The sequence below is a fragment of the Capsicum annuum genome, chromosome 10 (assembly GCF_002878395.1).
Source record: "Capsicum annuum cultivar UCD-10X-F1 chromosome 10, UCD10Xv1.1, whole genome shotgun sequence".
Taxonomy (NCBI): domain Eukaryota; kingdom Viridiplantae; phylum Streptophyta; class Magnoliopsida; order Solanales; family Solanaceae; genus Capsicum; species Capsicum annuum.
Genome location: NC_061120.1, coordinates 212,306,148 through 212,317,754, shown reverse-complemented (window position 1 = coordinate 212,317,754; position 11,607 = coordinate 212,306,148). Strand labels below are relative to the sequence as shown.

Here is an 11,607-nt window from a genome sequence, read left to right as displayed (position 1 = left end):
AAAATTTTAAAAATACTTTTATGTAAAAAAAATTTAAGTATTAGGGTTAAAAAGTTAAAGTTGTTTAATTCAATCGAAATAATTTAATTTCGTTAAGGGGAGGGATATTTTTGAGCCAAATATTTAATAGAGGAGTATTTTTTACCCATTTCAAATAGTTGAGGGGTATTTTTGATCCTTTTTCGAATTCTGTTTGAGGGAGGGGTATTTTTGAGTCAAATATTTGACGGAAGGATATTTTTGAGCCAAAAATCTAACCAAAGGCATTTTTGAGCTATTTCAAATAGTTCACGGATATTTTTAAACTTTTTTCATTTATTAAATAAGGATAACTTAATAAATTATACTTTATATTTTGTTATTTTTCTTCATACACTCATAAAGAACTAAAGCAATAGTTAAATGAGATGGAGAGTACTTATTATCTACATCAATTACTAGCCAAGTGGCTGCCAATAATTTGAGGAAATGAGATGAGATCTCTTGGCCGTTACATGAAAATTAAATAGAAGAAAATGACTTTTTCATCTTTCATATGTAAAATTGAAGATTTGTTGATAATGAATAGTCATAAAACTAAAAAACAAAAACCTGTAAATGGTAAATGGCCTAGAAAAATAATTCTACCACTAATTATTTGGGCAAATTTCATAAATCCAGATTATTTAGTATCTAGTTACTGTTCATCTCGACTGTTTTTATATTTATAAAAAAATTTCAAATTTTGGATTCTCACGATACATAAGTCAAGAGTTAATACAACATAATTCAATACATAAATATTGAACTAATTGACTGATACATAACTTTTATGTGTTAATATCACAGAGATATATTTATGTATTAGTAGCACAAAAGACATACCAATACATGATTTTTATCTGATTTTCAATCAAAGACATCTTTATTATGTATCTATGACATAATATTCAGTAATAAGATGCATATCTTTGTACATTTGGTGGAGGATCGTGTAATGTATCTTTTCATTCTTTTCAATTAGATACATCATTCTTATGTATCTCCTAACTCCCTTAATAGATACATCATTCTTATGAATCTCCATTAACATCATCATCTTCAACCTTCATTGGCGAATCGCCCAACTTCCTTTATCTCTGTCTCAGGCCACCTTTGCTAGCAAATCCTGCTCGATGAGCCACCAAATAGATTCCAACTCAGTCTCTTACACTACTGGTGAATCTCCAAACTTATGTTGTTGACTCGTCTTCATTTGAATTCATAAGGGAGAAAAAGTCAAAATTATTAGAGGTGGAGCGATGATGATTGGGTGATAGATTACGATAGCGATGTTTTGGCCTACCACCACACTAGGTGGATGAATATTAACCCATTATTTGAATGAGAAAAGAGAAAAAGAAAAATCTAGAATTGGAAATTGAAAAGTTTGAAGATCTGAGAAGACGAGTAAAATGGAAGGATTTTAATAGGAAGTAGAGGGAAGAGAGTATGAGATTTGTAATGAAGAAGTAGTGTTATGTATAAATATTTTCGAGAGAGAAAGTGAAAGTTAGGATTTTTATAATTATAGATGGATTTTCTAAGTAACTATGGTAAGTTTTTTTTTTTGCTGCAAAAGGAGTTTTTATTATAACAAGGAAATTTAAAAGTTATTACAGACAGAAATCGCCCGGGTAGAACTCAAACTTTGAGAGTCTTTTAGGAGTTCTTGCAAAATAAAGAACGGTGGGGAAATAAAGGTTATTGAATTATTATCCATGCATTGCATTTGAGTCTTTCCAAAAGCTGCCAACTTGTTCGCTATAACATTTGCCTCTCTTTAGATATGGTGGATTTCAGGTTCTTTCAACAGTTTAATGATGGACCTGCAATCAGAAATCATGTGTGAGTTGTCCTCATTTTTTAGTTTTATAGTTAAATGAGTACCTGTGAGTCTGTTTCCACAATAATAGGAGTCAAATTCTTTGTAAGAGCCAAACGCAGCCCATGGTACATAGCCAAAGTTTCCATTTGTAGAGTCGATGTGGCCATGTGTGAGAAAGTTGTTCCAGCTATACAAATTTCATCGTGGTTTCTGATCATCCCTCCACCATCCCCATAGTTATTAGAAAGATCATATGCACCATCAATGTTAAGCTTATAATAGCCTGGTGGGGGCGCGTTCCATTTGACATTTGTGATGAGGGTTTTGCGATGGCTGTTCAAATTTTCTTTAGTATGCCCTGGATGAAAGTGTTCTATAGCATCCAATTTTATTTTTTAGGCAGTTAATTGGTTGGTCGCATTTTTAAAGAGATAATCATTTCTATTTTTTCAAATGAACCAAAGAATTAAAGGGGTCAAAACAGAGAAATAAGGTATGAAAATGTTACCACAAAGATAAATGGTATTATTGGAGAAGCATAAATTTTTGATGTCACGTTGTCACACCCTCTTTTTTAACCCGAAAGAATTCATTTTTAAGTTTGAAAAGGGTTTTATTATTGAGTGACAAAAAATAAAAACGATTTGTTTCGAAAAATATTCTTTTTCATTTTTGAACTCAGAGTCGCCACTTGGCATAAATTAGGTGTATCAAGTCACCTTTGGAAATTGCTTTTCAAATTGATTTTGACTCGATCTTTAAACTGGTTTGCAAATAGAGATTCCGGCTACAGAATTCTGTTGACGAGGGGAAGGTGTTAGGCACCCCTCGATCCCGTGGTTCTACCACAGTCGCTTCGTAGAGTATATTGGCTAGTATGACACTATAGAATGCATAAACCAAACAAAACACACAAACCAAACAAACAAACAAATCAAACAAAATTCAAAACCAAAATAATGTCCAGTCCGAATTATATAGTCCCAGAATAAAAACATGCGGAAATGTTAAATCCTATTCTAAACTAATCCTAGACTATGCTCTACCCGACGCCTTGGGCCTTCATCACGAACGCCCTCCGAGTATAAGATACTTTGGAATATACCCCGGTGAATAAATACAAATGAACTCGGGGCGTTCCCCGACTAAATGAATACATTTTAAATTTTTGCGATAATGTAGAAAGAATTATTTACACCCACGTTCAAACATTCAACAAACCATAATCCCTAAATTTGTCTACCCCTATCGTTTACCTATTTTGCTTCGACCTAAAACATGATACTATCGAGTTCGATTAACGTCTATTTCAAGTCAAACAACCAATGAATCAAACTAACCAAAATTCACTTTTATTAGTTTTCAATTTCCCGCCCTAAATGAATTCACATCAGTCTCAATCAATTACCAATTTCGATATAGAATCAACTAATCGATATCCACAATCAATCATCCAAATGTAACATCAACGTCAACAAAATCACCCAATCATCATCATCCTACACATAATCATAGAATCAATTTTTCAAATTTAAGATAAAATAAAAAGAGTGAGTTGAAGAATTGGACCTCGATTATCGATTTCAATATGTCAAAGATAGAACCGCATCCGAATAAACTCGATTCAAACCTCAATAAACTAACTAGACCAAAATCAATAGGAAAACTTCAACACGAAGCCCAAATCACTAATTTCATAGGGGAAGCTTAACTGGGTTATCGAAACCCGAACGGGGTTGGGCTGTTTCACGACAAAAGTGAGTGGGTCATTGGGTCGAGTCATCACGCCTTCAACGGAGCTCCAGTGAGCCCTGACAGAATGGGAGAACGGAGAAAATAGCCCAGATTTTGGCGATGGTGATGTCTTTCCGGAGATAAACGGCCTGAAAAAACAAAAATCCACCGGATTACCCTATTTTCGTTCAACCTCCTCGATCTCTATCTGTTTATTTTCCAATTCTCTCAAGTCCAACTCTCTCTCTCTCTCTTAATTCACTCCCCTCCCCCGTTGGACTCTTTTCTTTTTCTTCTTTTCATTTCAATTTCTTTATGTGTGTGAATTATGTGTCTAGTGTGAATGAAAGATGTGTTTTTTCGGTGAATTCTCCCTTTTCTGTGATGGTGTGCATATATTGTGTAGCTGTGTGTGTAATGAAGATGAAGAAAAGAAAAGAAAAGAAAATGGAGTCCTCAAAAATGGCCTGAGGTCTTTCACTGGTGAGGATCAATATTTTCGTGTGAATTCATTCTCCCGTATATAGATGTGTGTATAAAAAATGGTGAGGTCCGTGTAGTGACGGGGTGTGTTCTCTATCCTCCTCTAATGTGCTCCCTCCTCTGTGTATATATGGTGTGTGTGTTTGTAAAGGGAAACCGATAAAAATGTGAGTGGGCGGAATACGTGGGGTATGTGGGGCTAGGGGGTGGGTGGGTATGATGAGGTGTGAAAATTAGTTAGAATAAGGAAATATTAGGGATTTAATTTGTTAGGATTTGTTGTATTTGTTTCCTTATAGGAAAAGTGTAGAAAGGGTGAGGGTAAGTGGTAAGGTGGGCTAAAAATGAATAAAATTGAACTTCGAGATGGACAAAATTAGGTGTTTACACACGTACAAAGTGGTTCTCGGAAGGAAAAAGTCCAAATTGGGTCCAAATTGCTAGGGCTTTGGGGCAAGTTAGTAAAGCATGGGTACGAGACTCCGTTACAGTAGTGCATGAGAGGCAAAAGTTTGTCGGGATTACATTCCGCTTATTTTGGACCTCAGCTGTAGGAAGTTTGTTTAAAATGGTGAACCACAAGAAGAATTTATCTTATTTTGAGTTTTTGTTTTCCAAACCCAAAGGTTAAAAGGATTGCTTGTCGGGAGCGAATTGATTGATGAATTTAGAAAAAGCATATAAGCTGAGGATATGGTGAACGAACCTAGGTAGGAAGCATTCCAGAAAAATTTATCCTTTTTAGGCTCTATTTGTTGAATATAAGTAGTATGGATAGTTTTTAAAATATCCGGTGTTATTTGTGAAGATACAACCAAAGTATCTCATGAACCATTAGAAATGATTTTCGAAAGAGTTTGTTTAATGTCATGTCGTGTTAGGGGACCCTGGATGAGCTAGCGAAGATTACTATTGTTGTAGAGCCATCTATCTTTCCACATATTTATATTGTTACCATTTCCCACATTCCACGAGATATCCTTAGAGAAAACTTTTTGATTTTTGCTAAGGCTTTTCCATATGTAAGAGTCAGTAGCTAGGTGGTGAATTTGATTACCAAAGAGTCTGTTTTTATACTTGTTTTGGAGAATTTTGACCCATAGTTGGGATTTGTTTTTATGGAATCTCCAGTTAAGGCTTGAAATGAGTGCAGAATTTTTTTCCTCTGATTTATGGATGCGAAGTCTTCCTCGAGCTTTTGGAAGGGTGATGAGATTCCAATTTGCATAATAAAGTTTTTTATTCTTGTCAGTTGTACCTCAAAAGAAAATTCCTCTGAATACGATTGATATGGCGAATTGTTTTTGTAGGAAGTAGGTTAATTTGCATTGCGTAAGTGGGGATAGCTGTGAGAACTGATTTGATAAGGATGGTTCTTCCATCTATATTAAGCATTTTGGTCTTCCAATCCTTGAGCTTGTTATTCATATTATCAATTATGAATTGATAGTCCTTTTATTGGGAAGGTGATTTGTCATGGGCAAACCTAAGTACTTACCAAAGTTTGCAGAAGAGTTCATATTCAGGAGCTTTACGATTGGGGTTGCAATTTCGGAAGAAGTGCTGTTAGAGAAAATAATTTTTGATTTATTATAGTTAATTTTTTGGCCAGATAATTTTTCAAAGTCCTGAAATAAAGTATTAATGGTGGTAGCATTCTCCAAGTTCGCTTATGCAAATGGGACTAAGTCATTAGCAAAAAGCAAGTGGGATAATGTCTGGTAAGAGGTAGAGATTTTAATAGGGGTCCAATTTTTTTCATCAACAGTCTGGTGAATGAATCGTGAAAGGGACTCCATACATATGATAAAATTGTAGGGGGATAGTGGATCTTCTTGTCTAATACCTCGACTTGGCATAAAGGTATCTGTAAGGTTTCTATTAACTACGATGGAGATGGAGGCGGTAGTAACTCATTTCATGATTATGTTAGTGATTTTTCGTGGAAAATTTAAGCTTTGTAGAGAGTAGTAGATAAAAGACCACTCCATTCTATCAAACGCTTTTTCCTAATCAATCTTTATCATTACTTTCTTTAAGTTACTGCTAGACTTGTGAAAAGAGTGGAGGGCCTCTTGCACGATAATAACATTGTCCGAGGCTCTTCTGCCTGGGATAAAGCTACATTGTGCGGGGTTAATAATATTATCAAGGAAAGGGCGTATACCATTAACTAAAATTTTTGTTATGATTTTGTAAACGGTGTTGCAAAGACTGATAGATCTAAAATAGTGGATTTGTTCTAGAGTATTTATTTTTGTAATGATCACAACATTTGTTTTATTGATTTCAGGGTCGATGGATTCTTTTATGAAAGCATCCATACAAGTTTGAGTTATAGAGAACTTCGTATCCCCCCAGAATTGCTGGAAAAAGATAGGATGAAGTCCGTCAGAACTCGAGGCCTTTAGAGGTTTAAAGGACTTAATAGCTTTATGAATTTTCTCGATAGTGAGGTTAGAGTTAAGAGTGTTATGGTCATCTGTTGTTAGACAGTTTCCTGCCTTGGGGAAATTTTTACGCTCGGGACTATTTTGCTCCGTAGTGTAGACATTTTTGAAGTGATTCAAAATAGAGCTTCTTATCTGATTAAGGTCGAAAGTCCAGTTATCGACAGAGTTCAAGAGACACGTAATTTTATTTCTCCTTCTCCTATTTGTGGTAATAGTATGAAAAAATTTAGTATTTGCATCTCCTTCCATAAACCGTTGGACTCTTGATTTAAGCTTCCAAAAATCTTCTTCTTGAGGGAGGATGCTATTAAGCCATGTGATAGTCTATTCTCTAGATAATAGTGAAAATAGGTTTTTCTGATAGGATCCATGTTTTGAAGGCCTTGGATCCTTGCTTTTAAGCTTTTTTATTTTTAAAAATATTACCAAAAATATTTTTGTTCCAATCGTTAGCATCCCTGGCAAAGTTAATAACCACAGTTTGGTAGTTATAGTTGTTATGCTAGGAATTTTTAACAATTTGAGTAAAGCCCGGGTGACGAAGCCACATAGTTTCAAATTTAAAGAAATTGTTAGGTTTACCGTAATTTTTTATGAGATTAAGAATTATTGGACAATGGTCGGAATGAGTTCTAGGAGGATGCATTACGTTAGAGTCCGGGTAAAGGTCTAGACAAGAAGGGTTGCATAAGAACCTATCAAGCTGCTCCATAATGATACTATTATTATGCTTACTCATATTTGTTCAAGTAAACCTAGGTCCTGTGAAACCTAAATCAATCATACTAAGAGCATTAGTGCATTCCAAGAAATTTGAAACCCTTTTGTTATTGATTGGATTTTTTCTAAATTTTTCAGACGAGTTTGTTATTTCGTTAAAGTCCCCACACATTAACCAAGGTCTCGTATTAGAATTATTAATGTTTTGAAGGTTCTTCCGGGGAGCATTTTTATAAAAAGAGTTATTTCTAGCATATATAATAGTAATGATCCAAGGAGTTGAGTTTGGTCTAACCTTAAGAGGTGCATGAATCTCTTGCTCTGTCATTACCATGGGATTTATGATGAACTCATTACTGTTCCAGAAAAGGGCTATGCCTCCCGAGAATTTGGATGCAGGTCACTGGAATATGTTAGAGTAGGGTAGTAGCTGTGAAAGAGAATCATGGTCCGCCATTCTAGTCTCTGTTAAGGCTAGAATGGCAGAGTTGTTAGATGCAATCAAGTCTAGCACATTCCTTCTAAAGGTGGGGTTGTTGACCTCCTCTATAGTTCCATACTAGTATCTTCATGGGAAACTTGTTCGGTATTGTTTGTGACCCTCCTGGAGCTGATGTCATTTCCAGGTTCAAAGAGAATTGATTCTGAAAAAGTAAAAACTTCGGTGGAGTCACTGAGATTACCACTGCATATTGATGCATCATTGAGTCAGGGGATGATCGCAAGTTGATTGTTATCTTCGACAGTGGTGGTTGAACATGCACCATGATTCTTTCTTCTTTATTTTCAAGAAGAGTGAAGGTTAGGGAATCCTCCAGCGTTATGGGATTCAATTTTGGCTCTTTGTCTCTTGGTTGTTCCTCCTCTTTCTGTTCTTGTGTTATTTCCAGAACCTACATAGGAGATGATGGATTTGTCCACGTTCGTGTCTCGTTGATCTGCGGGACCACCTGATCGTGTGAGTAAGTGTCCTCCAGTGTGTCTGGTAGATGTGGCATTGACCAATCTGAGTAGTTTGTTAGTTGGTATGAGAATGAGTTCAAGATTTCCATCTGTGTCACCATGTTGTTTGCTTGCAAGTATATCATATTCCGTCCGATCTCGATGAAATGTTGATTCTGAATGAAGCGAGCATGCAGCAGATTCTGGTAGCTTTGCACAATTTCCAGCATTGTGTGCATCGATGGCATGAGTTCCATCGGGATGTAGCTGTTCATGTTGTGTCTGTAGTATATGTTCATCATCAGTTGCATTTCGTCTAATAGACCGGGATATGTTATGGTTTGAGTTTGGTTTTGTTGTGTCGAGGTGCTCCAATTCGACTGGTAAATTGGTATTATTTGAAGGGTTTGGTGTATTGGCAGAGGATTTTGGTTGGAAATATTCCAATGGTTGGTTTCTGCATCCCATGGTTGGTCGTGCATGTTGTTGTTGTTTTTCATGAGATAGTTTGGAATGTTGTTGAAATGTTTGTTCTTTCTTGGGTATCTCCTTGGCATTTTGGGCACTTGGTAAATTGTGCTGAATGATTTCTAAAAAGTTATCTTGAGTTATAGTATAAGTAATAGTAGGTTCCATAGTTACTGTAATAGCCTTGATGATTGAAGTTGTAGTCTTAGGTATCTTAGGCTTCTTAGGTATCCTATTGAATTCATTTTGTTGAACATTTTCATTAATGGAAGTAATAATTTTTTTAACTCTTCCTTCGTCCATTGTATTGTTAGTAGCAGGAGTATTAAAGGTTGAGGTAGTTTCATGTCTAATCTTAGTAGCAACTAGGTTAGTAGTAATTGAATTGGCACAAGGAGGATTTGATCGATTTGGGAAGAAGTCTACAGACTTGGAGGGATTTAAAGTAGTTCGCGGAGAGTTGATATTAGTTGATTTGATAGTTTTTAAAGGAGAAGAGGTAGGCTTCATAGTAGTGTGCTTGGTACTAGAGGAAGTACTACTAGAGTGAATTGAATTGGGTTTCAATGTTGTGTTGTTGTTGTGGAGATTAAATGGAGTACACGTAGGCTTTGCACTTGTTGCTTCATGTAGAGATATATTGAGATTTGTTTGGGGATTTCCTAGTTTATGAATGGTACTAGGATTAGTAGGGGTAGGGCACTGTGTAGAGTTTTTGCTATCAGAGGGATACGTAGTAGGAGCAATTTGCGTGGGATTAGGAGAGTTGTATTGTTGTGGTGACGACGTGGATGGCTTTTGGTTCAAAGAAGTTTGTGTATGATTGGAGTGGAGAGTAAGAGGGTGTGTGTGGTAATTGGGGTTACACATTGTAGCAGATGAATTTTTAGTGACGTGAGCTTTTCCATTATTTTCGAACTGATTTAAAGTATTTGAAAAATTAAACGAAATAGTATTTGTTTCTTTTTTCATGGATATTTGATTTTTATTTCTAACTTTTTTTTTTTCGTTGCTAACGATTGTCCACGTATTTTCTTCTTTTTTTCATTTTCCTCTTCCTTCTTCTTTTTTCTTTTTTTTTTTCATTTTCATTTTTTATTTTTTCATCTTTTCCCACACTAACCCAATCCTTCGTTGGATTTTTTCGATGGCTTGAGGTCTCCGATTTATCGGTATTTTTGTTTGAATTGTTATTTTTTGGATAGTGATAAAGGTTATGGCCTAGCCAACCACAAGCTTGGCAAAGAATAGTGGAGCTTTCAAAATAAATTTCTTGGAGATGGGATCCAATAAGAATGTTTTTAGGTAAGGGCTTGTTAATTCGGTTAGAATACAAAGGATAGCATATCGCCCTTTAGAAGTGCAGCTATCAATTTTAAGAATTGTACCTATCATGCTACTAATTTTTTGGAGAATTTCTAAGTCGTAGTATTCCGTGGGGAACTCGGAAAGTCTAAATGTCTAATCCAAATGGTAGCGTAAGGAATGGTTTCAGCTTGAAGATTGAATTTCGGTTCCCATTTGCGTATTGAAAGGTATTGGGATCCTATGAACCAAGGTCCTTGGTGGAGTACCTTATGGAAGTTTGATTGGTGTGAGAGCTTGATTAGGTAGTAGTCTTCTCCTAGGTCTATAAGGTTCAAGTCTTCACTAAGATTCCAAAGGATTTTTAAGTAGGTACGCAGGTAGTTATAGCCAATTTTGTTTCCAAGCAGTTTAATAATAACAGCTTGTTCCCAAAGGTGCATATAGTCTTTCTTTATCGGAGGATGAGATGGGATGAAATAGGATGGTTGGAAGTGTTATCTTTTTCGTCTTCAAGGTTAAAATGGTTGAAAACTTTTTGAATAGAATCAATGGAAGGGGTATTTTTATCAGAAATTAATTTATCTCGAAAACTTACTTTTGGTAAAGGCTCCTGAATGTTAAATGCTTCTTTAGATTTGTCCGTACTCCGTTGCAATAAATCTCTTCTTACTCGTGCATTTTTTCATCCATCTTGTCGAGATTTGGTTGAGATTAATGTGTTGTACTTGCAATCAGTTGAAGCATTTAGTGAGGGAAGATTATGTCAGGAACTATGTTTGTCTCTCTCTCTCTCGTAAGCTAGAGAGAAGGTGGAGCTAAAACTATTTGTTAACTGTGATAAGTTAAGATGTAGGTTTACTTTATTTTTTCTCAGAATGTGTCAATTTCCCTACGTTTTATGTGGTATATTGGTCTCACCTAAAGGCCCAATTTCCCAGCCCATAACAAATCAAACGAAAATGTCATATACCTGGATTTGTTAATGGGCCTGCACTTTTTCCTTCTTTCTATTGCTCAATCTGTAACCCCGTGTTTTAAGGGAAAGTTAGATATTTGATCGATTAGCCAAAAAACAATTATATGGGAAAGGACAGAAACGACACTTTAAATCAAAATATTTTCATGAAAATGGCTATGGAATTTAAATTCCACTTTCTAGCTATTTCAATTTACTGGCTTGTTTTATACTGTTTCTACACACCTTCTATATAATTTCTATACATATCTTATACATATAAATGTTATATATGAAAATAATACAGTTTTGATACATAATTTATACAATAACTGTACACTTTCTACACGTTTTATACAACAATTTTATAATTTTCATACACTTTCTATATATTTTTTATATATATTTTATACATATACATATTTGATAGAACTATACAATTTCTATACATATATCTTATATAGATACATATTCTATTTAACAATTATATCATTTTTATATAATTTAATTATTATTTCTAAATAATAATAAAAAAAAAATCAAAATATTTGATCAGTTGAAAAAATTATAACAAAAAAAAATTGAAATATTTTAAAAGGGCCGAATTGCCCAAGTTGAATATTGTATCAGTATTGTATATAAACTGTATTAGTATTGTATATGAACTGTACATAGACTGCGTAGGCCAAAATGACCCA

The 11,607-nt window shown here is 34.9% G+C and overlaps 1 protein-coding gene across 2 annotated transcripts; it reads right to left on the bottom strand.

The window, feature by feature from the left end:
- Positions 1 to 1,579: 1,579 nt before the first annotated feature.
- On the bottom strand, positions 1,580 to 10,833 carry LOC107843727 (probable serine/threonine-protein kinase nek3). 2 transcript variants are annotated; one of them, XM_047397316.1, is made up of 2 exons: positions 7,532 to 10,833; positions 1,580 to 1,847 (listed from the first exon to the last, which is right to left on the bottom strand). In XM_047397316.1, exon 1 carries the CDS (start codon positions 9,616 to 9,618, stop codon positions 8,023 to 8,025), a length of 1,596 nt encoding a protein of 531 aa, XP_047253272.1. In that variant the 5' UTR covers positions 9,619 to 10,833; the 3' UTR covers positions 1,580 to 1,847; positions 7,532 to 8,022. The 2 variants fall into 2 exon arrangements, with proteins under 2 accessions (XP_047253272.1, XP_016543588.1); XM_016688102.2 differs by lacking the exon at positions 1,580 to 1,847 and adding an exon at positions 3,381 to 3,729.
- Between the last annotated feature and the right edge of the window lie 774 nt (positions 10,834 to 11,607).

Excerpts from the sequence above, each read along its gene's own strand:
- LOC107843727 (XM_047397316.1), bottom strand. The coding sequence starts at position 9,618 with ATGAAAAAAGAAACAAATACTATTTCGTTTAATTTTTCAAATACTTTA.